This window comes from Chaetodon auriga, chromosome 14 (genome assembly GCF_051107435.1).
Source record: "Chaetodon auriga isolate fChaAug3 chromosome 14, fChaAug3.hap1, whole genome shotgun sequence".
Taxonomy (NCBI): domain Eukaryota; kingdom Metazoa; phylum Chordata; class Actinopteri; order Chaetodontiformes; family Chaetodontidae; genus Chaetodon; species Chaetodon auriga.
In genome coordinates this window covers 17,046,978-17,072,058 of record NC_135087.1, presented here as the reverse complement: position 1 = coordinate 17,072,058, position 25,081 = coordinate 17,046,978, and the positions used below count along the sequence as shown (strand labels likewise).

Genomic DNA, 25,081 nt, shown 5'->3' with positions numbered 1-25,081 from the left:
ATTCATGCTTTAACAACTCTAAAAATTCCTTAGGATTAAAGAAAGTTATGCTCACTGTTCACAAGCTGTTCGCAAACTTGTCTGGCAATGGAGCGCATCATGTTCTGGGATGCAAAGTCTCCCTGGAAAACAAAGACATTTACATGAAGATATTGCATTGCTTTTCACATGAAGTATTACTACTACTGTATGGTAATTTCATCATATATAACACATACCCTCTCTCCTTTCTCTCCTTTAAGGCCAACAGGTCCCTGTTATCAAGAAGAACAGTGTTAGAAACAAGCAACAACCGCAACCTTCCCTAAACGTTATCATGTGACCATAATGTGTGTCTTGTTATTCAGTACATACTGGGTTTCCTGGGTCTCCTGGTTTCCCTGGTTTCCCAGTAATTCCTGGTACACCTGGATTTCCAGGGCTTCCCTAAAAAAGGAAAACACAGAGAGAAGTGTTTACTTTAAATCACTGCACACTAAACATAATTGCCGCAACGTTTAACTCCTGCTCCCTGTTAACGGTTGTGTAACAAGCTTTAAGTTGGGATCTATGCTTTGACATCTGCAGTGGGGGGCATGTGGTAAAAGCTGCCAAAAACACTGAGGAGGAGATGGAAACACTCATACACAACAGCCAGCAGGGATAGGATGCACACACACATACACACCAGGCACTACTAATGAGTCTTGGAGCAGTCGGGATGGTATAGTGCACGTGAATTCAATACTGGCACGTTGCCTGTTGGCATGATGGCTGGATTAAGTAGATTCAGACCTTCCCAAACCACAGAAGAAGAAAATGAGATGCATGCACCATCCTCGTAACAGTGGAGGGAACTACAGTCTACAGTCTGCTGTTTTATGTGCTGTTCCAGCAGAGTGCAACTGTGGAGCCAGAGGAGTAATTATTGTAGATATAACAGGAAATAAAGCTTGCTCCAAGAAATATTTATTTGGCTCTCAACTGCACAACACAAAAACGGAGACAAACACACACACACACACGCACATACTCACCATGGGGCCTGGTGGGCCTCTGGGTCCAGATGGTCCCTCTTTTCCTGGTGGCCCCTACGTAGAAACAACATACAATCACACATGGGCTACAACACACTGGGGACCCCATTCATGCAATACATCAGTGTCGTGAGTGATGACTTTATATTGGTTTCAGCCTCGAGTCTGTCTTCATGAATTACATTTATAAGTAATGGCTCAATTCTCCTGGCTGATGCAAGTCAAAAACTACAGGATAGTACTTCTGTATACGCTGAGCTAAGTGGGTGATCACACGCAAAACATTAGCTCAACTAAGTGTTGGATCCATTTGGCTTTGAACACAGTGTGTACACTAAGCAGGCCTGGAGGCAGATCTTACCCGTGCTCCGCTTGGTCCAACAGGGCCCAGAGGACCACGTGACCCGGGAGAACCCTGGGAAAAAAGCAGACACACTTAATCAAATGCTAATGATCAGGAACAACACATTTATACAGCTCCCTAATGCCTCTGTCGAACTAGAAACTACAGGAAAAAAACCCTGCAGTTTCCCAGTCATTTAGCCAAAGACAATATATCATCCTGTTACTGAAAACTAGAAATGTCTGTTGACACATGATGTCTATGAGACATCTGCAAGGACGCTGCTGTTACAATAAACCTTATTGTGTAAAGCGACCGAGACAATGCTGCCCATAAGTTCATAGAATAGGACTTTCTCCCATGTCTGAATTTGCTTATTCAGACGCCAGAATAACCAGTGGTGATGTTCTCTCCAGTTGAATGGTGGGAGTTGCCTGAATGACCTCAGCTGAATGAACGAACCGCTGCTCGGCCAAGAGATGGCTATGTAACACCGGCCCACTCAAAAATGCCCATCCACCAAAAAGTTCCCTTGTAATGTGAAATTAAAGTCAAATCTCCTTTTGACTGGAGAAAACAATGAAATCAATCATTTGGAGAACTCTGAATGTTAACGTAATGGTAAGTATGGTTTCATTTTCATCAAAGAAGTCCCCAGAAGGACATCTACTGGAAGTTAAAGATACTCAAGCTTCACACAGACTGTAAGTCTTCACCAAGTCATGATCTTCTTCAATTACCAGGCTGGGGAAGAACATGTTCCATTCCCTATTTCCCCTTTGGTAACACGAGTCTGTGCTCCATAGTAATTTAACTGCATCACTGGCCTTCTACTGTTTGTCAATCAACAGGCTGATTTGAGAGTGTGGGTCTCCCAGAGGATGGCATGGTAAACCTCCCACTCTGAGTGCGGTTTCAATCTTGCCATGTGGGCTGAAACTAGGCTCCAGTAGCAGCGCTACTCTCTGTGGATGGTCTCTCGTTTCCTGTTCCTAAACCACAAAGTGAGAAGGGAGTACTTACTTGCAGTCCAGTCAGGCCTGGGTCTCCAGGATCTCCCTTTGGTCCCGGGCGACCCTAAAGTGGGAGGAAGAGGAGGAAAAGAGAGGTTGTCAGAAGAAGCTTTAGTCTTTGTTTCATCCTTTTTAGTCTGTGATTGTGATTCATGTTTTGTCAAGAACATCTGCAGGTAAGAAAAACAAAGAAGCCGGCTTGCTGCCTGGCTGGAGGTAGCAGGGGTGTGTAATGTGTTTTTACTTTGGCTGTGAACAATTCACACATTTCACACAAACTGCACAGCAGCATGAGCACAAATCATGAGTCAGATACATTACACTCCATCTACCACAGGTACTTAACTAGGTCTTCTCTGGCTGAACATTTATACAGTAAGGTACACTTACAGGCTCTCCGGGCAGAGACAGTCCGTTAGGGCCCTGTGGTCCTGGTGGTCCCATTGCACCTGGGAGTCCTGACTCACCGCGTGGTCCCATTCCACCCTACAGCATTACCCACATAAACAAAGACGATTCATAGACATACTCTCACAGAAGACTTTTTATTGTACAGATATGGACAATGAAGGGTACTTGACACAGGCCCGTTTTAAATCAAGCGGAGGGAAAAACATACATTTGATAACTGAATTCAGATGTGTGCAATTTGCTTTGTCTGATGGTGAAAGCTAACATAAGGCTGCAGCAGAGAAGCAGAGACATTGACCATCATCATGTGTGGTTTCAGCATTATTAATAATGTCAGGTTCATTAGCTACGAACTGGTTCAGTTTATTTGAATACTACTTTAGTTACATTAAAAAGTGCTCTAAGTGATGTAAGGTGTTACTCACAGCGCTGCCAGGTTCTCCTCTGTCTCCTCGTGGTCCCTTAGTGCCTGGGCTGCCCTGGAAAAGCGAGGAGCCAGAAACACAGAGTGAGTGTAACAACAGGAGCAGATTCCGTAAGCTCTAAAACCCCAAGCCCTGCGAAATCCTCACAGGGGCTTAGTGAGGTTACCAAGCGCACATATTCCAGACTTTCCCTCGAGACTTCTTTACTGTTGTTTTTCCAACAGGCATTTACAGTACAGTATCTTCTGACACTTCTCCTTAAGCCCACATTTCACTGCGTGCAACCAGTCTCATCTTTAGCTGCTCTTCCCACAGGCAAAGAAAATACCACTCCTGATGTGAGGGACATCCTCCGTCTACTTAAGTTCAAACTGTATAGCAGAGACAGGTCAAGTAGCTCATTATAGCTGTCATTGAAACACTAGCATAGAAAAGTATGGCTTTATCATCATCGTCAAAACATGTATGACTTCTGACAAAACCATTTTATCAGGTGAAAACAGACGGAGGACAGTAGACAAGGAGGCGTGAGAGTTTCTTTACCGAAGGTCCAGGAGGCCCCTGAGGGCCAATGCTGTCCTGTGTGCATGTGCACGAGTGAGGAAGGGATGGACACTTGGCCTCATCTCTCTGAAAAGGGAGACAGACGATAAAGAAATCACAAAAGAGAAATAAACACATGCATACATGTCAAAGAAGTATTCCAATTGTCCGTTTCACACCCACCCACCAATAATTAAGACCATATCTTGGCAATGTACAAAATACAAGGGGTGAAAAAGAAAATCCTTGATGTAATTTTGTGACAGTATTCTGGCAAAGTGCGGTTATGACTTTGCTTGGAGTTTAAGAAGAGACAATTTAGAAACCCTGCAAAGGTCATGATGGAACGGTGGCTCATGCTGAAATGCGACTGGAATCAGCTTAAGTCTGTGTGGGGCTCTGAGACCAGATGCTCAGTGACAGCTGCAAACTTGTCCACATTTTTTGAAATGAGTCTTTGACATGAGTTATGTAACACTGCAGTCATTGACGTGATGTATTAATATCTGATACAAATTATAGATGAATTAGCGAAAATTGGATAAATGTGCATACAGCCTGTATTTATCATACTGTATCAAAATAAATGAGATTTACTGCCTGACTCCGCAATCTAAAGGAGCGCTTGTTTTCTATGTAATTGGGAGATCATACTGGCAACAGTCCGATTAGCACAATTACACAGGACAAAAGGTTCTATTCAGGTCAGCTGAGGCACTTCCTTTCTAAATAGCCATCTAATTATCAGCCTAATGACTGCATACCAGCATACATAAATCTCTGAGAGGGTATGCAACCTTACGGTATATACCATGGCAATGGTCTTTCTGCTATCAATTCCAAACAGCAGATAAAGAACTAAATGAACAAGAAGGTTAATTGTCCAGTTCAACTGCAAATGCAATTAATCCTACATGTGTACCAAAACATGTGAAAGAAATAACTAAATATCCCTCTAGTGCAACTGTAGAAGGCCTTTGGACTTGACTTTGTTGGTAAATGAATCTTAAAATGACACTTGTTCTTACTGTGGCGGGTAGGTCGCAGCATTTGTCTCGGCTGATCCAGCTCAAGCTGCAGATAATATCGAACATCTGGAGCTGGAACTGCACAACAGAAGAAGGGAAAAAGATTGAGGGGTGTTACAAATGGCTGCCATTCCTGATGAAAATGCACACTGTTGAGAACAGACAACAATGAGTCCTTCAGAGAAATAGAGAGACGCAGACTTTCATCCCTCATGAATTTATGCACAAGAGGTTTCGGGTATTGATTTTTTTTTGGAAAGTTGTGAAAATTCTCCTCCAAACATTTTTCCAATCCTTCGTTTTTGTAACATAAAAGCGTTTATTTTATTTTATTTTTTTTCACTTACTGTTGCAGACTGCCTCCTTCCGCCTCCAGACTTGACCATCTTGCCAAGCACTTCATAACCGTCCACTGTGATGTTGCTGGCTTCCTTGATGGGCTTCTCTGCCACCTCTTGGCAGTCCACGTTGAGCTTGACTTTCTCTGGAGAGATGGTGATGTGGAGCTGCAGGGGATGGAGACAGGGCACAATTAAGCAAAGCATTCTTGTCTTCTCAATACGTCACAGCTGCCAAATTTGTTGCAACACAATTACTTGGCAAAGAGTACTAGAAAAGCTGGAGCTTTTGAGAAGCTGGGTTTGGCAATCATATCTATTTGGAAGTGGCATGATTGCCCATTTAAAAGGGAAGGGAAATTCTCTCAGACAGTGTAACCATAAGGCAAGGAACAACCTCAATGAACCTTTTTAAACCATACTGTCTGAAGCCTATAAAAGAAGCTGATACTGTATCTCACACAAACGCCAGATTGATGAATTGTTTAGTCTTTGGAGAAGATGTTAATTTTAGATTGTGATATTACCCCAAAGTGGTTACTGGTTTGGCATGGGGCTGCTGTTTGATGCGTCTACAGATGAATGGACCATAAAAAGAGGAAATATACAAGAGCTCTTGTAGTCAGTGATTGTATAACAACATAAAATGATAAAGTGCCAGATTCTGAAGTTTCCTGTCCAGAGAACTCTGCTCCACATCTTGAAACAATATCATTTGCGGTGTGCCATCAAAAGTCCTACACTTTCCATACTTTCTTCTCACAGTTGCACATTTTCCCCTGCTTAACAGTCAAACAAGCTTTCTTTATGTCAGGAAAAGCAAGCTATCATTTCTTCCGGCAAAGCCATACCAACCACAGACCAGGCCACAGTTCTTCACAAAATTCAGTTGACTTCCTTGGCAACACAACAAACTATCTGGTGGACCACAAAAAGAGAGGGGTGTCGTTTATCCCAGAATTCTGGCATGGATATATTATACCATGATGCTCATGTGTGCTTACAAAAACAGCTCTGGATGATATACTTGCATGGCAAGTAATGAGCATGTATATATTACCTCACTGACCAATAAGTAAACATAATAAAAACACTGTAGTCGCTGGAAAATAGGGCCTCAGAAAAAGTAGCTTTCTAGTGACCACTGCTCCCTCAGTTGACGGTGTTTGCTGCTAAGTGATCTGGACGTACTGCAGCGATGTGTTGACAGAGGACTCATTTTCATTCATCGATTGTCAACACAGAAGGTTTCACTGCTTCACTGTGTCAACACTCTGCAGTCGCAGAGTGCATATGCTAAGATTTCAATACACTTGACATATTATCGATATTCCCATCAGATAAGATCTTACTGTTCTTGGCTCTGTCCTGACTGTTCCTTTGTTTTCAGATCCTATCACTGATTTCATGCATGCAGGTGTGAGTCTCCTCTACATAAATACATCCAAAATTAATTTTGCTTGAGGGTAAAGGGAGATACACAGTCAGTATAAATCTCCAGTAGATTGATGTTTCAATGCAAACAGTGCTTTAGCTGATCATGAAATCCCATGTTGGCCTGAGCATTTTCATTGACTCACTCTCGGTGGGAAGCTTCCATGTCTGATCTGGCACACGTGAACAGACAAGGCACTGTGATTTCTTTGGGAAGAGAAGGTACGATATAATTCCCTGTATTTCTAGTGTGGTTTTTAGGGTGAGTAAGTCTACTTGGACAGGTCACAGAAAGACAACATCTTCATGTCTGAAAGAAAGCTGTCAGAAATGAAGAGCACAATGAGTGCAGTCATTGGACAGTTTAGCGAAAACCTCCCTCTCTTAATTAGCTTATGGATACATTGGCACAACCTTCCCGACAAAGTCCCTGAAAGGAAAGTTTGAAAGACTGAGTTCAAGGCTTCTCAAACAACAGCGTTTGTATGCTTTTCAGCAGGGAGGCAAAGTACAGTGCACTTTTCAGTAACTGCAGCAGCTTACAAACCCAAACTTCTCCCGGCGTAACTCTGAACACATGACTAGTGACTGTGACTCGTGGAAAATGTCTTCTTCACTTCAGTTAACAGGAAAGTTCCCTCTGTGGGCTCCCACCCTTCAAGTGTGGGAGGGGATTCCCCAGTGGGCTTGTGAGTGACTAGCATCTGCTTAAGTCATCTCTGAGAGCTTTACCACATGTTCAACTAGCGGTAGACCACGACCTCTTCAGCCTGACTTACTCTTTATTAACTAGCCTGGGGACAAAAGCCAAATCTGCAAGTACTCTCTGACCCAGCACTGTGGCACATGAAGTGCATCTCACGCTTCAAAACGAAATCTGCCGTTAAATGAGAAAATACTGATTGCACAGATGTACATTTGTGTTGCTTTTGACACAAAGTCTCAATGAAATTAACTACTAAAAAGTGTCACACAAATTTAGAGTTGAAGTTTCTCTAATGTGGACATTTTCTGTTTTTCTTTGTCTTCTATGGTGCTATACTGAATATGAGATTTGAAAATGTCAGCATGGGCTTTGGGAGCATGTGATGGGCATTTTTTCCTATCTACTGATATTTTATAGACTGAAGAATTAATCAATTCACTGAGGAAATAATCTGCAGATTCATTGCTAATGAAAAGAATTCTTCATGTTTCTACTTCATTAACAAAAAAAATAAGGCTCAACATGGGATTTTATTGGGTTTCATTTTGTTTATCTTCACAAATGGACAGTAAGCCCAACTGCTATTTGTGACAACCCTCGTGGTCACTTTTAGCAGAGACACACACACACTGAGGTCACTCCGTAACAGCTACGGACAAAGTGTTGGGAAACCACTGACGACATGTAAACACACACCACCACAGCACTCGGCAGCGGCACTTACTCAGCAGACCAGTAAATAAGCAGCTAGGTAGACCACTGCAGACTCGCCAGTTCATGGAACAACAACTGCTGCACCACAAACTAGCCACCTAATGCACAGTCAGACTGTAGTCTCCACCATGGCCACAGACAGAGAGAACACACATGCACACACAGATCAGGCCGCCATCCAACTAGACCAGCAGTGATGTCATTTACATCCAGTCCTGACCCAACATTTTCCAGGGTCCTAGTCATTCATGCACTTACCCTGCAATTAGCTGTGTAGATGCTAAATGGTCAAACTGAGAGGCCGTTTACAAAACGCTCTGATGTGGGGGCCAATTTATCGCTCTCATCTGTTCTCATGAGTTCAAAAACCTGTAATATCAGGAAGAAGGCGAGCTTTGATGTCAGATAAGACCCCAGTAAATTAAAAAGGGTCATTCATTTTGATTAGCATAGAATTAGGGCAAGAAAGAATCTTGTGTACTAAATAAGGGACACGGTGTCCTTGAAAACAAACCAAGTCCAAGTGGATGTGACTTTGAGTACATTGGAACCAGTCGTTTTTCCTACAGTGAATAATCTCACGTCTTAAATCATTCAAGGTTGGTATGGAATATGCTGTCTGTCACTGCTCTAGTCTGTATACTCTCCTGTGGTGGAACATAACAGGATATACGCTGGTGACTTGAGTTGGACTTAAAGGTATTTGATGTCTCTTTTTTACCTCCCTTGCTGTGGCCCAAGAGAATCCATACTATACAAGTGCTGTTTATCACACTTATAAGCTTGGCATGTGGGACAATGTGGTGGTTATAACTCTGAAGAGAAACAAAGAGTTTGCAAAAAAAAAATGACACATCTGTGGGAGGTTATTTCAGGTTTGATGAGAGGTTTTGACAGATTGTTTGAAGAGTAGTTACTGTTAATCAATAGAGGGAGTTCAGTCTTAATTTCTTGCATCCAAGACAAGGCAGGTGATGTATCAGTGAGACATCTGGAAACATCTGGATTCAACCTTTTCATCTATTTCTTGCAATGCTTGCAAAGGAAGTCTAACAAAAGGTGTTACTGGGAATATGTGGGATCCAGTACTTTTGGAGATTTGTCCATATTTGAGACTGAATGTCAGGATATCTTGGACTCAGTTGCATCTCCATTGTCAGTCAGTCAGCGTTGCTGGAGAACTCTTTTAAAGAAACATCATAACGTTCGATCATTCAGTGAAAAATATGCAGTTAGTCTGTGCTTCAGTGAGGAGCAGACTGGATTGGAATTCAGTTAACAACTATCAGGACAGTTTCTAAGCTTGATGTGGTCGGACCTCCATGGCTAGCCGTAACAGTTGTCCGTTATGGTCGGTCACTGAGGTATCAGAATTTGCCTCCAACTTCTCTTTAAATGTATTTATACAACTCATTTATCAACTTAACTGCCCATGGTCTAAAAAAACAAAACTGAACGTCCAATCATACAAAAGGCCCAGAGACCACTTTGATGGCAGACCAGCTGGATGGATAGTAGATAAGATGACATTGGCTGTTAGGTAATTCAGCCAACTTCAGTGAAGTGTAAAAGTCAAATGGAGACATTTGAAAGGCTTTAAAAAGAGTGAAAGAAAGAAAACAATATTCTGTATGGAAAAGGATCTGAAAAGGAAAATCAGCCCACAGGTGACCACAAAAGACTCCTAGTCTGTCCTGTAAAAAACAAACTTTGATAATACCACCATGTGGTGCGTACAGCACTCCTCTCTATCAAAATCATGCTTCGTCTTTACCTTGTGGAAGCTCCCGTGGAAAATCCACTTCACTTGCTCCTCATTAAACGTGGCTCTCTGGATCTCTCCTCGGGTGTCCTTGTTGTAGAATGCAATTGTTTTGCTGGAAGCTGAAAAGAGAGGAGGCTTTGATGAATCCCTGACACTGTGTGACGACGCAGTGGCACGCAACGAACAGACAGGACTATGGAGAACACATGGCTGTTGGGAGAGGAGATGGATAAAAAGGCTAGGAGGGATTGGGTCCATGCCCCTAATTATTTGCATGCATTTACCACGTGTGTAAGCGCACGTTTGTAACAGATACTTATTTAAAAATTAAGGCTTTCTTTCTATGAGGGAATAAAACAATCAGGCCAAATCCGAAAACGGAATCTAATTCAGAGCCGTGGATTTGAACCAGTCAAATTTCTTTCAATATGTTACCATGTCTGACAAAGATCGATTAGCTTTGGCTGTCTGTAAATTCGCTACGAGAGAGAAAGAAAGCAGCTTGAGTTGCTAATAAAGAGTGTACAGCTGTGTATATGTTGGGTCAGATACAGCAGCTTCCCCCTCCAGTTCAGAGCCAAAGCAGGATGGGAGGCTTACGGTTGACGGTGATCCCGACTTCGGGGTTGTTGTTTTTGTCGGCAATCTGCCAGATATCAAAAGGTTCAGAAGGAGTGTCGGGCAGCAGGCGGAGGAGCAGGATGATGGTGTAGGATGGGGGAAGACCGTCCGGATGGATCTCCCTGTTAGTGTTAAAAACATAGAGTCAGATCTGTGCAGCAGCACCAGCAGTCAAACTATCACACCTTAGAAATGAATACAGAGAGCATTAAATGTTGCTGATGATACAGCATTCAGCCTGTCACACAGGCTGCAGAACCTGTAAATTATTGCCAGTTCTCCCTCTGCACTGCTGAAATTGTCCACATATTGAAAGTATTTTCTGTGCCTTTTCTTTTGCTGCACTTCGAAGTGTTTCCATTTGTGCACATTAAGCCAATGGCTGCGCCCACACACACAAAATACGCATCATTATAAACATATTAACAAAGTATGCTGAAGAGGTTTGGATATTCCAGCAGTTCAGCAATTGCTTAACACCACTTAAATGAGGCCCAATAAAGAGACAAAGCTCTTGACCCAGGGGTGATTGTTGTTTCCCAGTATGACATAGGTGGGAGAAGGGTCTGGTCCAGGAACTTTACAAATAAAACCAGTTTTTTTTTTTTGTTCCTGCTAGCACCTCATATTCTACAAGCTGCAAGAACAAATAAGGTCATGGGCTTGTTACCAAAGGGCAGTGGGGAAACCCCAACTGGATAGGCTATTGAACATCATTACAAATAATAACTGTGGGCTGGGCAGGATTATGGTGCACAGGAGATAAGGCCAACAGGCTGGGAATATCCACACAGTGAGACTCACACTCCCTCTGTTTGATACACCACAAATACTAATTAGCCTCAGCTCTTACTTGGTGGGCTGATTTAGGAAGGAATCCTTGTGCAGCCTGTAGGCAATGTAGCTGTTGAAGGAGCCTGGCTCCATGGACACGCCGTTCATGCCAGCGAATGTCCGGTCTGTGATGTTGAAAGCCTCCAGCATCCTGAAGCCTGGAAGGGATAAAAACAGGGGCCGTGTTGAGAGCATGAAAATAGAAATAAACCTTCTTGCAGCACAGCATAGCTCTGGAGGGAATAGCTGATGTGTATGGTGTACAGTGAGGCTGTATGCTTACCAGGCGTTGTGAAACCATTGATGTAGATCAGAGGACACGCTGAAACGGGACAAAAGGTTTTAGAGGATTGGAAAATCAGACTAAGGTTTAGAGAAAATGATTCATGTCTGTTTATACATTTCCTGCCAGCAGATCAGTGGAAATGTGTGGCAATGGGTGAGCTTCCTGCTACCCCTGCAGGTGCACTAATCAACCACAATAGTGATTACAAAATCAAAGTCAAAAGAAATTAGTTCCTGTTGGAATGCACAAATACTTAACTATAATGGTGTTTTAATTATATACTAATGTCTGCCTTACTGGAAGTGGCCGTTTCGCAGATGAAGGTGATCAGGTTGTCCTGGATCTTGGCGAAAGCGTCATAGTCGTCGACCACAAACACATGTCTCTCACTGGGCTTGCTGCCGATAAGTCTCAATTCTGTCATGTCCACATCAGCCACACCAACCACAAACACACTGTAGCCTGTGGGAGCAAAACACACACACACACAGAAAAAACAAAGACCATTGTTAAGCTTCCAATAACCACAGACCGTTTCATCGCTGTGGGGATTATTACAAGAGTTTATTAAATCAGCCACAAACTTTGGCACTGATTAACCAAAGAGTTTGGGAGCAAACAGAGAATTTGGATAATTCGAAACAGCTCTGCTACATACAGTATGCACTGCACATACACCGCAGACCAAAATGTACATGACGTTGATTAATAATGCCACACATACCGGAATGCTGCAGTTTTTCTGCACTCTTCTTCACGTCATCCTGGGAGCGTCCATCAGTGACCACCACCAGCACCTTCGGGACGTTCCTCCTCATGCCACTGTCTGAGGTGAAGACCTTCTCGTACACGTGCTTCAGAGAAACACCTGTATGACGGAGAGATGACAGAGAACATCAAATAAAAATTCATTTTCTTTAGAACAATTTGTTTGCTCAGATGCCACTCTCATTTCTTCTTGTGGTGTACCTGTCTTGGTGTTGCCGCCCCTGTAGCGCACAGTCTGCAAAGCTGAAAGCACGATGCCCTTGTCATGGTATGTGTTCAGCTTGAACTCAGTCTTTGCGTCATCACTGTACTGCACAAATGAAACCTGTCCAAAGAGAACAAATAAAATAATATGTGATAATCACTCAAAACATTGCATAAGGTCTGTTCGTCTTAAAATGCTAAACAGTAAAGACAGCACCAAGGGTTGTGCTAACCTGCATGCCCTTAGGGCTGATGACATCAAAGGCTCCAGTCATGCTCTTGACAAACTGGATGACTTTGATGAAGCTCTCATCTCCAATACTCCAGGAACCATCAATGAGGAAGACCAGGTCTGCCTTTGCACCTTTGCACACTGTGGTTCAGGTAGAACGACATCAATGTAAAGCCTGATCTCAGATAAGCCATCATAATATCAGCACACAAATATCAAAGCTATCCTCACCATCTAGTGCAGGGGGGACTGTTACTGGTGCAGGGGGGGTGGGAGGCTCGGTTGGCACCTCTGTGGGTTTGACCACTGCAATACAAAAAAGAAATGAGATGAGGGCATATTTGTGTAATGCAAAAGAAATCAGAAGGTTCTGGTAGCTTTTACTGATGTGTGAGAGCAGCGTCCTCTCATATATAAACATTAAACCTGCATAGAGGATGTTATCTTACATGTCCTCTCCTTTACGCTGACTCCAGGTCCCTCCAGGTTGGGGGTTTGGGCATAAACTGTGGCGTTGTAGAGAGTGTCAGGGGTTAAGCCATCAAAGCAGTAACTACTCTCCGACCCTCTGACAGTAATCTCCTGAGATCCACTCTTTGATGCTGGATGAGAAGAGAATCCAGATTAGACAGTTTCAGGAATCTAACGAATTCAAAGTGTAGTTCAACACAGCCTTTATAGTGGGTAATTGATTAAAGTAACTTACTGTCAAAAGGATTGACTTTGAGCCTGTAGGAGGTGGCTGCTCTGTGAGGGGCCCATCGGACACAGAAAGTGTCGTAGCCAACATTGTAGGTGGTCAGATCTGTCACGTTCAGGTACACTAAAAGGAAGAATTATTAGTCAAAACAGTGGCTTGGCAGTCAAAACATCCATTTAATTTTGAGCAGATAAACCTGTCAACCAATAAATAATTGCATCATTAACTTACATGTGGTGCCTTGTCCAATCAGAGGTGCACTGAGGCCTGTGTTGTATTGTGCCAGCACCTTCAGGTCATAGGTGGTTCCAGGTTTTAGGTTATGCAATTGGTGGGAGGTCACGTCTCCAACAAGCACCTCCAAGGACTCATCAGAGCCTGAAAGAGGACATAAACATTGAGAATTCTCAAGTTGTGTCTGATTTTATAAATGTACATTTGATGAAGAGAACTATTAACACACAGATGTTGTCCATAAATCACACAGCTTTATTCCCATAACAACATGTGCATACCCTCAGGCTGGTAGATAAGCTTGTATCCGTTCACTCTGGAGGGCGCAGGGTCCCAGGACACCCTGAAGCGGGTGTACCACTCATCAGAAACACGGAGGTTCCTGGGGCCAAGCATACCCACTGTGGGAAACAAGACGGGGCAGCACAGTCAGCACAGGCTTTGGCTCATTGCAATCAGATGAAATTCCAGTGTATTCACTGTTGGTTAACTGTCAGCAGGGTAATTTCCGTATTATAGCTTATTATGGCTTTTGAATTACGGTGAAACATCTCAACGTGTGATCAAAAGGTTGTTCATTCAACCACATCAGAGAAATTTGAAAAAAAAAAAAAGCCAAATAAAATTAGGCTACCTCAGGGCAGAGAGTAAAATTATGATACGTAATAAGCTTTCTCTTTTTTTGAGAGACAAAATTAGGCAAAACACAGGCCAGCACTACAGGCAGATCTCCCTCACAGGAGTACAGCCAGTTCATAATTCTCTGGCAAAGGTTCTAGGTGCTTTTGGCCTTCGTGAAAAGGCAGGAATTCCACTTATTCCACTTTTTTTTTGCTACTATGATTCAGGATCCTAATCAATGGATGCTGCTGTGGATTCATGACTGGTGTGTGGACGTTTGTGCGCAGTACTGTGTAATATCCTTAATACATGTCTGGGATGATGCTTAGTTTCTTAGTCCTTACATGATTTTTGCATCAGTTAAAAATCTATACATAGGTTGAATACCTGTGCGTCCATCTCCCTCCAGCTCTCCCCCTGGTCCATCACCATAGATGGCAGTCACTTTGATATTATAAGGAGTGTCTGGGTCCAGGTTCTGCAGGATCACATTGTTTCTGTTCCCAGGTACTGTAGTCTACAAAACACAAGACATATCAAATGAAGAAATGTGCAATAATAAGAACTCATCAACAGCATATTAGAGATATATTTGTATTAATATCTTGGAACAATAGGAGTTCTCTCTTGTGACAGTAGTCAAAAACTGGATAATTGTTGCACTTAAAAGAGCAAAGAAAGACAACTTATGAAAGCATAAGAAACAGTGGAATTATGCTGAATTCTAAACATGCTTACATATTCTTCGATGGGGTCTCCTGTGGTCTGGGCATAGGTGATGCGGTATTGCATGACGGGACCTTCAGCGTGTTCCCAGCTCACAGAGAGAGTACTGGTGGTGGGGTCGAATACACGCATGTTCCTTGGGCCACTACGGGGCACTGAGTGAGGAAGAAAAACGTGTTTGTGCTGTACAGTCAAAACACTGTGTCACAGAGGTGTGTTTGTGTAATGAAAAACATTTGGCTAATCATTGATTACTGAGATATTTATACTCGATCTGCACACAGCATGAAGGATGGCCCTTAAACACATTGGCCCACGCTCTTACGTGTCTTTCCAGCATCACTGATGGCGGGTCCTTCACCGTCGCTATACAGGGCAACCACTCCAACATTGTAATCAGTGTTTGGGAGCAGCTGCTGCAGGAGGGCTGTGGTGGTGGTTCCGGGTACCACAATCTGCGTAGATACACAGATAATGTCAGTAATAGACATTTTTGAAGAGCTTTAGAGCAGCACGTGTAAAACTGATCAGCAAAATCAAATTATTAGAAGAAAAGAGCAAATGTGTTTGTTTTTTTCTTAAAAACCTAAGTAGTTGTGTAGGGGTTCACAGACATGATCCCACATACACAAACAAAGAGCTTTTCCTTGATTCCTGACAGCTGCATGTGTTGTACACTCCCTAAACAGCCCCTTGCTGTCAGCACTAAGTGAAAGGAAGAGCTAAATAAGCTTAATAATCCTTTGATGTTAACCAGCAGGCACCAGTGTTTAACCCACTCTGACAGTGACGACAGCTGATTACAGAACACCCCCCAACTATCTCTCCAAGTCACATGCAAATGAAACTACTTCCCTTTGTCTGCTTTAGTTCTATTTCAGATGCATCGCTCCCAGTCTGCTCCCATCTCTCCAGGTCAAAACTTTGGTGAGGTGCTTGAGAGTCTCAGTGTAAAAATAAAATCAGGGGCGACATCAGTAAAGCTGGTAATTCGTGCTACAAATCCCAACTGGAGCTGGTGTTAAATTTGATGGGGCTGGCTGAAAAAAGGCCACAGTACCTCTGTCACTGGACCTTGTCACGGAAAAGTCCTGAGCCTGCCATGAATGTGCTAACAAATAGAGATGAAAGAAGAGTGCACCTCTATCGATTAACTGGGATATGCCTCACTCTTTAAAGACCATGTTCTTTGAGTCCCAGTGAAGGAACCGCTATTAATGGTGCAACTATCTGGAAAGAGCAAGTAGTACGGTTTAAAATAACACTTCAAAAGGTATTTGTGGATTCTTTAAGCTGATGTGGGCACACGGGTGCCAGATGCCACATGTCGTGTTGAGGAATACTGCTTTAATGAACACAGTCGTGGTTAAAACCTTTCGCAGTTTGTAAAAGAAAAGAATTCAGCTGGCAGTAACTGCACACATGCCTGCATACACACACACTCATGAGGACCATTTGGTGAACAGACTAATGTTTTCTTTTAAATGTGAAGGATGAGGCCGTTCCAGCCTTGATGACATATGGCATCGTGTAAATGCTGGTCAAAAATTTTAATTGGCTGTTGCTTGGGCAACATGTGCTCACACGTCCACCCTGGTTCTCTTTCTTAATCCTCTGTGTTTTTCTGTGTACACTGCATGATTTATTGCTAAAGGCATTAGCAATAACATAGGCTGTGATAAAACAGCAAAAAATATTTATACTTATGGCTGCCATTGTGCACCTATGTAAGTGTTCTTTCTGCATGCGTATGTGCTATGTGGATTGAAACTCACCGACTCAGAGGGCCTGCTGCCAGTGAGAGGTGCATAGACCACCCGGTACTGCTGGACTGGGCCTGTGGCAGCTTCCCAGCGAACGTTCAGTGTGTTGGTAGTTGGGTTGAAAACCTGGATGTTCCTGACGGGGCTACGCTCCACTGCCGAGCCAGGAATGTTGGGTGGTAAGAGGGTGGTGAGAGGAAAAGACAGAGATAAGGAAGTGAAAAGTTATGTAAAGGGCCAGGTTGAGGTAAAGCAAAAAGAGGATAGAGAGAGTGTTGAGAGGAAGGTTTCACTCAGAGAAAAGTGATGACAAAGTGAGGTTAAAGGCCAGCGATGTGAAGGTGGTTTGTACAGATTGGAAAGATAGATGGAGAGATAAGGCAGATGAGACAAAAAACAGGAAGATTGTTTAGGTCAGGTTTTCATAAGTGGGGGATTGACAAAGGTCAGTAAATTAGAGGCTGAACCCACCAATTACACAAGAACAAAAATCCAGGTTGTATACTCCCGTTCATATCTGTGTTTAAGTCCTGTTTTACCTTGTGTAGTTTCATGGGGGTTGTTTTTCTAAGAGTTTAAATGACACCTTTGCGTATCTCCTAAATAGTGGTGCCGTCCTTTTCTTTTTGTTTGTTGTTTAACATATCATGGTCCAGACTAAGTTTTGTGGACAATGATTACATGAGAACATTTCAATAAAATGGGAACAATACTTCCCAGTAACCAACAGAGACACATTTAAGACGTTATTTAACAATAGTGCTATCAACAGGACACTTCCTGTCAGTGCCCTAAAGGTTAATGAAAGGGATACACAAGGCGTATGTGGAGCCCTGTGTGAAGCTTGCCTTCTAAAAAACCAAAGCAGATGTTTAGAGGCTTTGTGCCTCTCCCCATTAAAACCCTATAAATGCAAGGGAAAAACACAGCGGGCAAAACACAGTGAGCGAGCTTCCGTACTTTAAAAGTTTCATAGACCAAAGCTTGTTGCCTAGAAAGCTGCTTTGAATTTTAAGGCACAATTAACAGGCAGTGATGAGCAAAGTCAGCTCAAATAATAAGAGCAGAACCTTCCTTAGATTGCATAAAAAGGGGAGAATAAATTACAGCAGTTTGACTGAACATGACAATATTCTACAGAGGTTAGCAGTAAAAAGGTTTGTGGCAGTATGATCTGATGTACTGTACATACTGTATAAGAGTTTGGTTAACATGTCTAGGAAAAAGCCACAGAACATGAAGGAACATTGCTACAGAAGGGAAAATGGGGGTAACAGTAGCATGCATGGAGCATGACCTTAGCCAAGTGAGTTGAGAGCCATAAAACATATAATGCTCTCCATTCATTTCTAACCCCACTTCTGTTTCTTTTTCCCAAAGGAGGGCCAATTACTCAACGTGTCCCCTCCCCCATTCCCCAGCCCCACCATTATCCTGACCACTGGCCTTCATTCCAACCTATAAATGGACAATATTACGGTAAAGAGAGAGGAGACACCATTATAATGCTGCCAACCCAGAGGAATTCCTTCCTACGCAATCACCCCACAAAATGCTGACTCATTCCCAGCAGAGATTGGTGGTTTGAAATTGTGGGAGAAGCTGGCAGCTCTCCGTTCTTTGACGAAGTTCAAACTAAGCTGAGTGAGCTTAATACTGTCACTTTACGTTGTGTTTCAGGTTACATTTTTACATGTATGGCATGTATTAAGTGTGCGTTAACTCACCTCTTGAGAAACAAATGGTATGTGATAGGTTTGGCTTGGCTTACAGGTTTTGAAAAGAATTGGATGATGAACCAGATCAATTTTAACTGGCTGCCTCACTGAAGGTTCCTGACATACAGTTACAGCAAGCCAGCAACTGAGGCCAGTAAGTTCAATCTGGACAGACATGAATGGATTCCTAACTTCAGAAAAAAAAACCCACAGCCGTCATGTCATCCTCAGAGGTCCTCTTCTCGACCTGCAAGTGCCATTACAAACCCTAAAATCCATCTTGCAAGGATGTCACTACTGCTCCTAAATATCCCTGCATGTCAGCCAATGATTGTCTGCATGCAGTGCTTACATGTTTTGCCATTCTCTGACATGCGTTGACCCTCTCCAGCAGAGTAGATAGGAACCACAGTTACAGTGTAGACAGTATCAGACTGTAGGTTCTTCAGCACTGTGTTGTAGGTGCTGCCTGATACCTGGACCTGGATAGAAGTACAACAAAACATACATCAGGTTGTGTATGCAATTGTAATTGTGGTTATAAAGAGAAGGACATTTTAGTCAGTATATTCTAATGCTCTAGAGAGATTACCATCTCTTGCTCTCCTCCAGCTGCAGGGACATAGAAGATCCTATACTGACGCACGTTGCCCTCAGCAGCCTCCCACAGAACATTCAGGGTGCTGGTGGTGGGGTCAGTGACACGCAAGTTCCTAACACCACCCAAAGGCTCTGGGGTAAAATACAGGTACAACACAGTTAATACTGCACATACACCATAATGGCTTCATTTTTACAGGGTGCTCATATTCAAACAGACACACTAAAACCATAACAACTGTACACTTTGACTATATGTGTCACTGTTATAATTCATTATTTGGGAGCACCCACAGTGGAGGACAACTTACTGGTCTTTCCAAGGCCATTCAGCTCCCTGCTGACTCCTCTGGCATAGACTGCCACCACAGTGATGGAGTATTCGGTGTCGGGGGTCAGCTTGGGAAGCAGGACAGTAGTTTTCTTTCCTCCAACCTGGGTCTAGTTGGGTAACAATAAATGTTAGCTCCCTTGCCTAAGATTTTATTAAACACGTATTATTATGACTCTTAAATCAGTCACTGATGCTGTGAAATGCTTGGCCACCCCTTGGCAGAGCCATTGCTCTCCAGGGGTGCCTTAAATGGATGTCAATAACCTGATGGAAAGAGTTCTATGTGAAAACTACTGTCCACATTTCAGAGGAGGAATGTTTTGAGTGTTTTTGGGCATGGTAAATACACAGCACACCAGCCAAGGTAAATCTGTACACTGATGGCTAAAACAGTTTCGCCATTATCAGTCCTGACTGGTGATGAATTTACTGCATTGTTTTTGGCTAAAGCTATAAGGAGTGGGGACACACAGTAATTTTAGGAGAGCTGGGAGAGCGTGTTTGAATGTGGACTTGGGTATGATAATGTATGCACCTGTGCTTTTACGTCCGTTTTGATCCTCTGTGGACTTCTTTAATCACTGTACAGCTCCGTCTCACATTTTGTACACACGTGCAAAATCTGTGTCAGACATTTCCCAAAAACAGACTTGTTGTCCCAGACGAAATAATGCAAAACTCCCTGGGCTAGCTATACTTATTGAAATCCTGACAACGAATCAAGAAGACTTGGCTGGTGCTATCACATTAGCTTCCAGTTTTCCATCAACCTTCGAGCGTGATGTCACCCAGGCAATCAGCACAACTAAACATTCCATCTTGTGTTAAAAGGGAAACTAATGGTCAACCAGTGACCTACGTAGCACCAGCTGAGCTGAAGCTGAATTTGGGACAAAACTTCTGACAGAGTAGATTATAAGGAAAATTTTTTTTTTTTTACAAAACCTTAAGCTGCCCTCTCCAGTTTGCCAAATGTTGGATGCCATCTGGACCTTATTAAAATAGGTGAAAAACAGTAAACTAACAGCCAGGTCTGTGCACACAATCTACTGTGTAATATATGACATCCATGACAAGGTCTCTCATTACACATATACACTGACCTGACAAGACAAGCTCAGTCTTATTTTTTGTCACATACATGGTTTTTGTCCCCAATTGGACAAGCTGTCCCCAATTAACCTTAGTCTGAAATGCGTCCCCAAAAGTAGCCTATCAGAAACACAGGCACACAACTTGCAAAAGGCCAAATAGCACACACTGCACACTGTGAACCATCAAAGCCCAGTGCATGTAAATGTTTCATCTCTAAAGCATCTGTTTACTGTCTCTCCTCAGAACTGTTAAAAGGGCAGCCCTCAAAATGCGTCATGTAAACTTTTTATGACATTTATATTTTATCTCTCTTCAGCAACTCCTCACATCCAGTAAATGCCAAGTAAATATTTTCACCCAAGTTGGTTGGAACATTTTACACTGATTTAAGCTTATCAGCGTGGCCACCAGTCTGTAGTCTTGTGCATGAGTATGAGCATAAGCACCATTTAGCACGCTTCGGTCTCGCTTTTACGTCTCGCTTGTGGAGGCAATAAGAAATGTCTGACAGCAAATTGAAACCAAACATTCAACTGTCATCCAAAAATACTTTTGCACATTCAGAAAGGCAGCCAAAAATGCATGACCGGCGGGAGACAGTCTGCGGTGTCAGGAAATATTGAGAAAAACCAGGAAAGGTTTTGTCCATATTAATGCTGCCATTTACAAACAACAGATTAAGAGATTTGACTTAGAGTAAACTAAAATAATGCAATACCAGAGGCAGAGTTTCAGCTTTAGTTTTCCTCTTCTGGAGGAAGAAACTAATCCAGTGACTGAATTAAAGCTCAAGGAGCCATGAACAGCAGTTCGTTTGGTTTAGCAATGCTGGACTGAAGTCCAGTAAAGAAGGCAGGAAGAAAAAGAGCAAGGAGTAAATAGACGATAATTTAATGCCTCGTGCTGCTGCTGCTTCAATTAGGTATATTTGCTTTTATAGATGATAAAGTTTCAATTATAACATGTGTTTCAACTTTTCCATTAAAGTGCCAGAGCATCTCTCCCTTTGAGAAACTCTTATTTTATTAAAACGTATTAAAACTCAATCTGCGTTTGTGCGTTTAGAGATTCTGTGCATGAGAAATAAAAGCACTTTGTAAATAAATACTATGCTGTGTATCTTGTGTTAATTTTACGAGACACGATAGCTACACAAAGCAGGATGAACACATGGTGCATTGTGGGTATGGTGTGTTGCTCTGTTGAGTGACTTACAGTCTGGCTCCTTCCTCCAGATGTGGGGACATAAGTGATCCTGTAGTTCTGGACGCGGCCTGGAGCTGGATTCCACCTGGCATTCATACTGGTGATGGTTTCATTGAACACAACCAAGTTGGTGGGAGGTCCGTTAGGTGCTGGAAAAATGCGCGTGCACACACACGTGACAGTTACTGCCATGTCAATTTGTCTATGCATTACATGAAATAAGAGCACTTTTTCCATGGAGTTCCGTAAAAAATCTATTTTAAAGACACAGTCCTTGATACCTTGGTCGGCTCATGTTAAGATGTCTACTCTTAGTCGTGAGTGACTCAGCTGTTATCAGAATATCAGTTAATTTACTTCTAGATAATACACTATCTTTACTTCATGGTAAAACAAAACAGGTCTACAACTGATTGTATCAAGGATTGCAGCTTTAAACAAGAAAAGACAAGCCTCCTCTGGGATTTTGTCTTTTCTGAAGCAGGGATGGATTCTCTCGAACAGCGATGGATTGATGAAAAGATGATGATGGATGGACTGACATATGCATGGATGAATGCGATGAACAGATGGATGAATGAAGAGATGATGAATGACGGAATGAGCATCAAAAACAAAGGATTTTCAAATCCCTGTTTTGCAGGGCATGCACTGTTGATATCCATCTTCAGCCATTTAATTCGACATTTGACTGAGTAAGAACATACTCAGGAAAAGCCATGGGATGGATGTCATGGACAATGGGATGAACACAGACAAGGACAGACAAACAAAACTTGCTGTGTCAGCTGCAGCACAGCGACACCGGAGCGGTGGATGTGTTAAGGGCCTTGCTTAATGATGTAATGACGTTTGTCCAAGGAACAAAAGTGCTGATGACTGGTTGAAGTAACAAAACATGCTTTCATCTCTTGAAACAAAAAGCATCCTCTTGCTTTACCGCAAATATACTTACATGTGACAACACCATGCTTGGACACTACAGAGGCAAAAATAGAAAGGTATGATGGGCGTACCCTTCGCTGAACATTTCACTCATTTCCAGAAGGTAAAATCAAAAGGTTAATCATTACTGTAACCTTTGGTCAAGATCCAACAGAGATTCTGTTGAGCAACTTAAGTAAAACAGTGTTGCGATAGTGACTGTTAAGCTGTCATCACAGAGCGGCTGAGGTGTGCATCTTACATGTCCTCTCGGTGCCCAGCAGATCCTCGCTCTCTGATTCGTCTGGATAGATGGCGGTGACAGACACATCATAGGGCGTGTCTGGCTCCAAGTTCTCCAGAACGTGGGTTGTCTCGTCATTGTTAAGAATGGCCTGATGAGGAAAGCACAAACACAGCATGTGGAATGGTGCTTGACGGGCATTGTAGCCAGTACAAACAAGCAACACAGGATTCATATTAGAGCCATTATGACTGGACTGGTGCAAAAGTCTGTTTTTTCCATGTTCTCACTGCCTCCACTGGAGGTCTTTTTCAAAGCAGCGCCAAAGCGCTTTCTGTGGGACTCATCAAGAAATACCTGCGCGAATTATTACAAACGTAAACATCTCGGACAGCTGTTTTTCTCTTACGTATTGGAAGTTGCTCTCTCCCCTCTTAGTCCAACCAATGCGGTACAGAGCCACATCAGGGGCTCCGTGCTCCCAGGTGGCTCTGAAGCTGGTCTGGGTAACTTCTGAGAATCGCAGGTTCTTTGGGGCAGGAACCACATCTACAGAGGAGAGGGAGGGAGCTAATGTGTGATCTCTACCTCTGTGAGAAGCAGGCAAATGGGAGCCAGTGCCACTGTCCACAATGTCATTATAGTAATGAAGATTTCCATTCTTACCAGTGATTGCTTCTCCCAACATTGGCTGACCAGGTCCCTCATCATAGACTGGGGTGACAGCCAGGCCATACTCTGTCTGTGAGATCAGGTTGTCCAACTCTCTGGTGGTCACACTTCCTCCCACTTCCAGCTGTAGAACAATCAAACACGCTTGTTAGAAATTATTACACAAAATCAATAACGCAAATATATAGAGCTTTAAAAAGAAAAAGAACTTCAGATGTTTTTCTCTTCAGGTAACATTTGCCAAGTCTTGTGAAACTTTAATTCCGTTCACAGTAGGAGTTTCCAGGAACAGTGGCGACAGCAGGAATGCACACCTAAGACTAGTAGGAAACTTGAGCAGACCATATAAAAATGTGCTTGTTTCTAGAGGAAAATGAGAACAAACAAGACGCACAAGCAACAAACCAACCAACAAAAAGCAACAATTTGAAAAAAAAAAAAAAGAGCACCTGCAATACTTACAGGAAACACCACGCTGGTTTAACTGCTCTTGATTCCATTAAGTTTTATTAGCTTGATCTCAAGAAATTGAATTTAAGGGATTCATTCTGAATACCTATTAACTTGAACAGCTGCTGTACATTTGTCTCTCTGATCTTTCACATTTTAATTTGAGTTATAAGTCACAGTCTCTCTGGACGATAAAACCATGCAAAAGGCTTCAGCTGGATGGAATATGTCCTGCGGCCTGTGTTGTGAGTCTGCATGCTGTCAGTTACTGGGCTCTATCACATAATCTGTGAGATCAAATATGACATCCTGCTACTCCCTGAGCAGTAAGCTTGTCCTCCCCATGCACTACATTTATGACAATGACATCCTCAGCCTCACTTTCATGTGTGTTTCCATCAGCGGACCTTTGAGGATCACCTCCACCTGATTTATGGCTAAGGATGTAGCAAAAGGCAGACTGTAGAGTTTAGCCCAAGAACTCCCATTAGGGAACATGCGACCATAAAGTATTCGTCCAATCCCCGGCCCCAGAGCCACCCTTTAACCCCCGCAAAACCATGTTCTGATAGTTTCATAATCATTTCATTGGACTCCAAAACATTCCCCAATGTCCACCCATCCAGCTGCAGTCTCCATTATGCGGCCCCAGCCAACATATTGAGGGATCAGTCAAAAATATCTATATAAATTCAACACCGTCAAAGCTAATGGCTCAAACAGACAACTGACAATGAAAGTTCATAACAAAAACATGAGAGTATAGGCTAACATCTCGTTTATGTGTATTCTATGGTTTCAGTGATGCCAGGAAAAAACAGCTGAACAGGACTGGGAGCAAACTCACTTCTTTAGCATCTCCATCCTCAGGCTTGTAGGTGATGAGGTATTTGCGAACAAGACCAGGAGCAGCATCCCAAATGAGCCTCATGGTGCTGTGGGTGATGTCACGAACCCTCAGTAAGCCCGGAGGAGGCAGGGGCACTGAGCAAAGGGCAGACGGTTAGTGTTAGTTTCGTGGCAGGATCATAGGTAAGCATTAATGAAGACAATATTGATTCCACAGACCTACAGCCAGATATCACCAATGAACAGTAACCTATATCCACTTCA

General features: G+C 42.9%; 1 protein-coding gene across 5 annotated transcripts in view; it reads right to left on the bottom strand.

Annotated features, from left to right (window-relative positions):
• The window catches only part of col12a1a (collagen, type XII, alpha 1a), a 54,956-nt gene that overhangs the window by 4,755 nt on the left and 25,120 nt on the right, over positions 1–25,081 (bottom strand). For 4 of the 5 annotated variants that reach the window (XM_076748370.1, XM_076748373.1, XM_076748374.1 and 1 more), the window contains 37 exons: positions 24,816–24,952; positions 23,513–23,642; positions 23,256–23,395; positions 22,865–22,997; positions 22,634–22,657; positions 21,688–21,827; positions 19,355–19,484; positions 19,036–19,175; positions 18,796–18,925; positions 16,738–16,880; positions 15,288–15,417; positions 14,975–15,117; positions 14,624–14,753; positions 13,897–14,016; positions 13,613–13,759; positions 13,388–13,504; positions 13,131–13,283; positions 12,913–12,987; positions 12,683–12,822; positions 12,447–12,570; positions 12,202–12,345; positions 11,775–11,939; positions 11,475–11,513; positions 11,211–11,349; positions 10,337–10,479; positions 9,746–9,855; positions 5,127–5,285; positions 4,780–4,857; positions 3,752–3,838; positions 3,209–3,262; positions 2,763–2,858; positions 2,383–2,436; positions 1,378–1,431; positions 1,017–1,070; positions 355–426; positions 219–254; positions 56–122 (listed from right to left, as the gene is read on the bottom strand). In XM_076748370.1, the coding sequence (XP_076604485.1) occupies positions 56–122; positions 219–254; positions 355–426; positions 1,017–1,070; positions 1,378–1,431; positions 2,383–2,436; positions 2,763–2,858; positions 3,209–3,262; positions 3,752–3,838; positions 4,780–4,857; positions 5,127–5,285; positions 9,746–9,855; positions 10,337–10,479; positions 11,211–11,349; positions 11,475–11,513; positions 11,775–11,939; positions 12,202–12,345; positions 12,447–12,570; positions 12,683–12,822; positions 12,913–12,987; positions 13,131–13,283; positions 13,388–13,504; positions 13,613–13,759; positions 13,897–14,016; positions 14,624–14,753; positions 14,975–15,117; positions 15,288–15,417; positions 16,738–16,880; positions 18,796–18,925; positions 19,036–19,175; positions 19,355–19,484; positions 21,688–21,827; positions 22,634–22,657; positions 22,865–22,997; positions 23,256–23,395; positions 23,513–23,642; positions 24,816–24,952 (4,077 nt within the window). The remainder of the gene's footprint in view (positions 1–55; positions 123–218; positions 255–354; positions 427–1,016; positions 1,071–1,377; positions 1,432–2,382; positions 2,437–2,762; positions 2,859–3,208; positions 3,263–3,751; positions 3,839–4,779; positions 4,858–5,126; positions 5,286–9,745; positions 9,856–10,336; positions 10,480–11,210; positions 11,350–11,474; positions 11,514–11,774; positions 11,940–12,201; positions 12,346–12,446; positions 12,571–12,682; positions 12,823–12,912; positions 12,988–13,130; positions 13,284–13,387; positions 13,505–13,612; positions 13,760–13,896; positions 14,017–14,623; positions 14,754–14,974; positions 15,118–15,287; positions 15,418–16,737; positions 16,881–18,795; positions 18,926–19,035; positions 19,176–19,354; positions 19,485–21,687; positions 21,828–22,633; positions 22,658–22,864; positions 22,998–23,255; positions 23,396–23,512; positions 23,643–24,815; positions 24,953–25,081) is intronic. The other variant, XM_076748371.1, reaches the window with a different exon arrangement.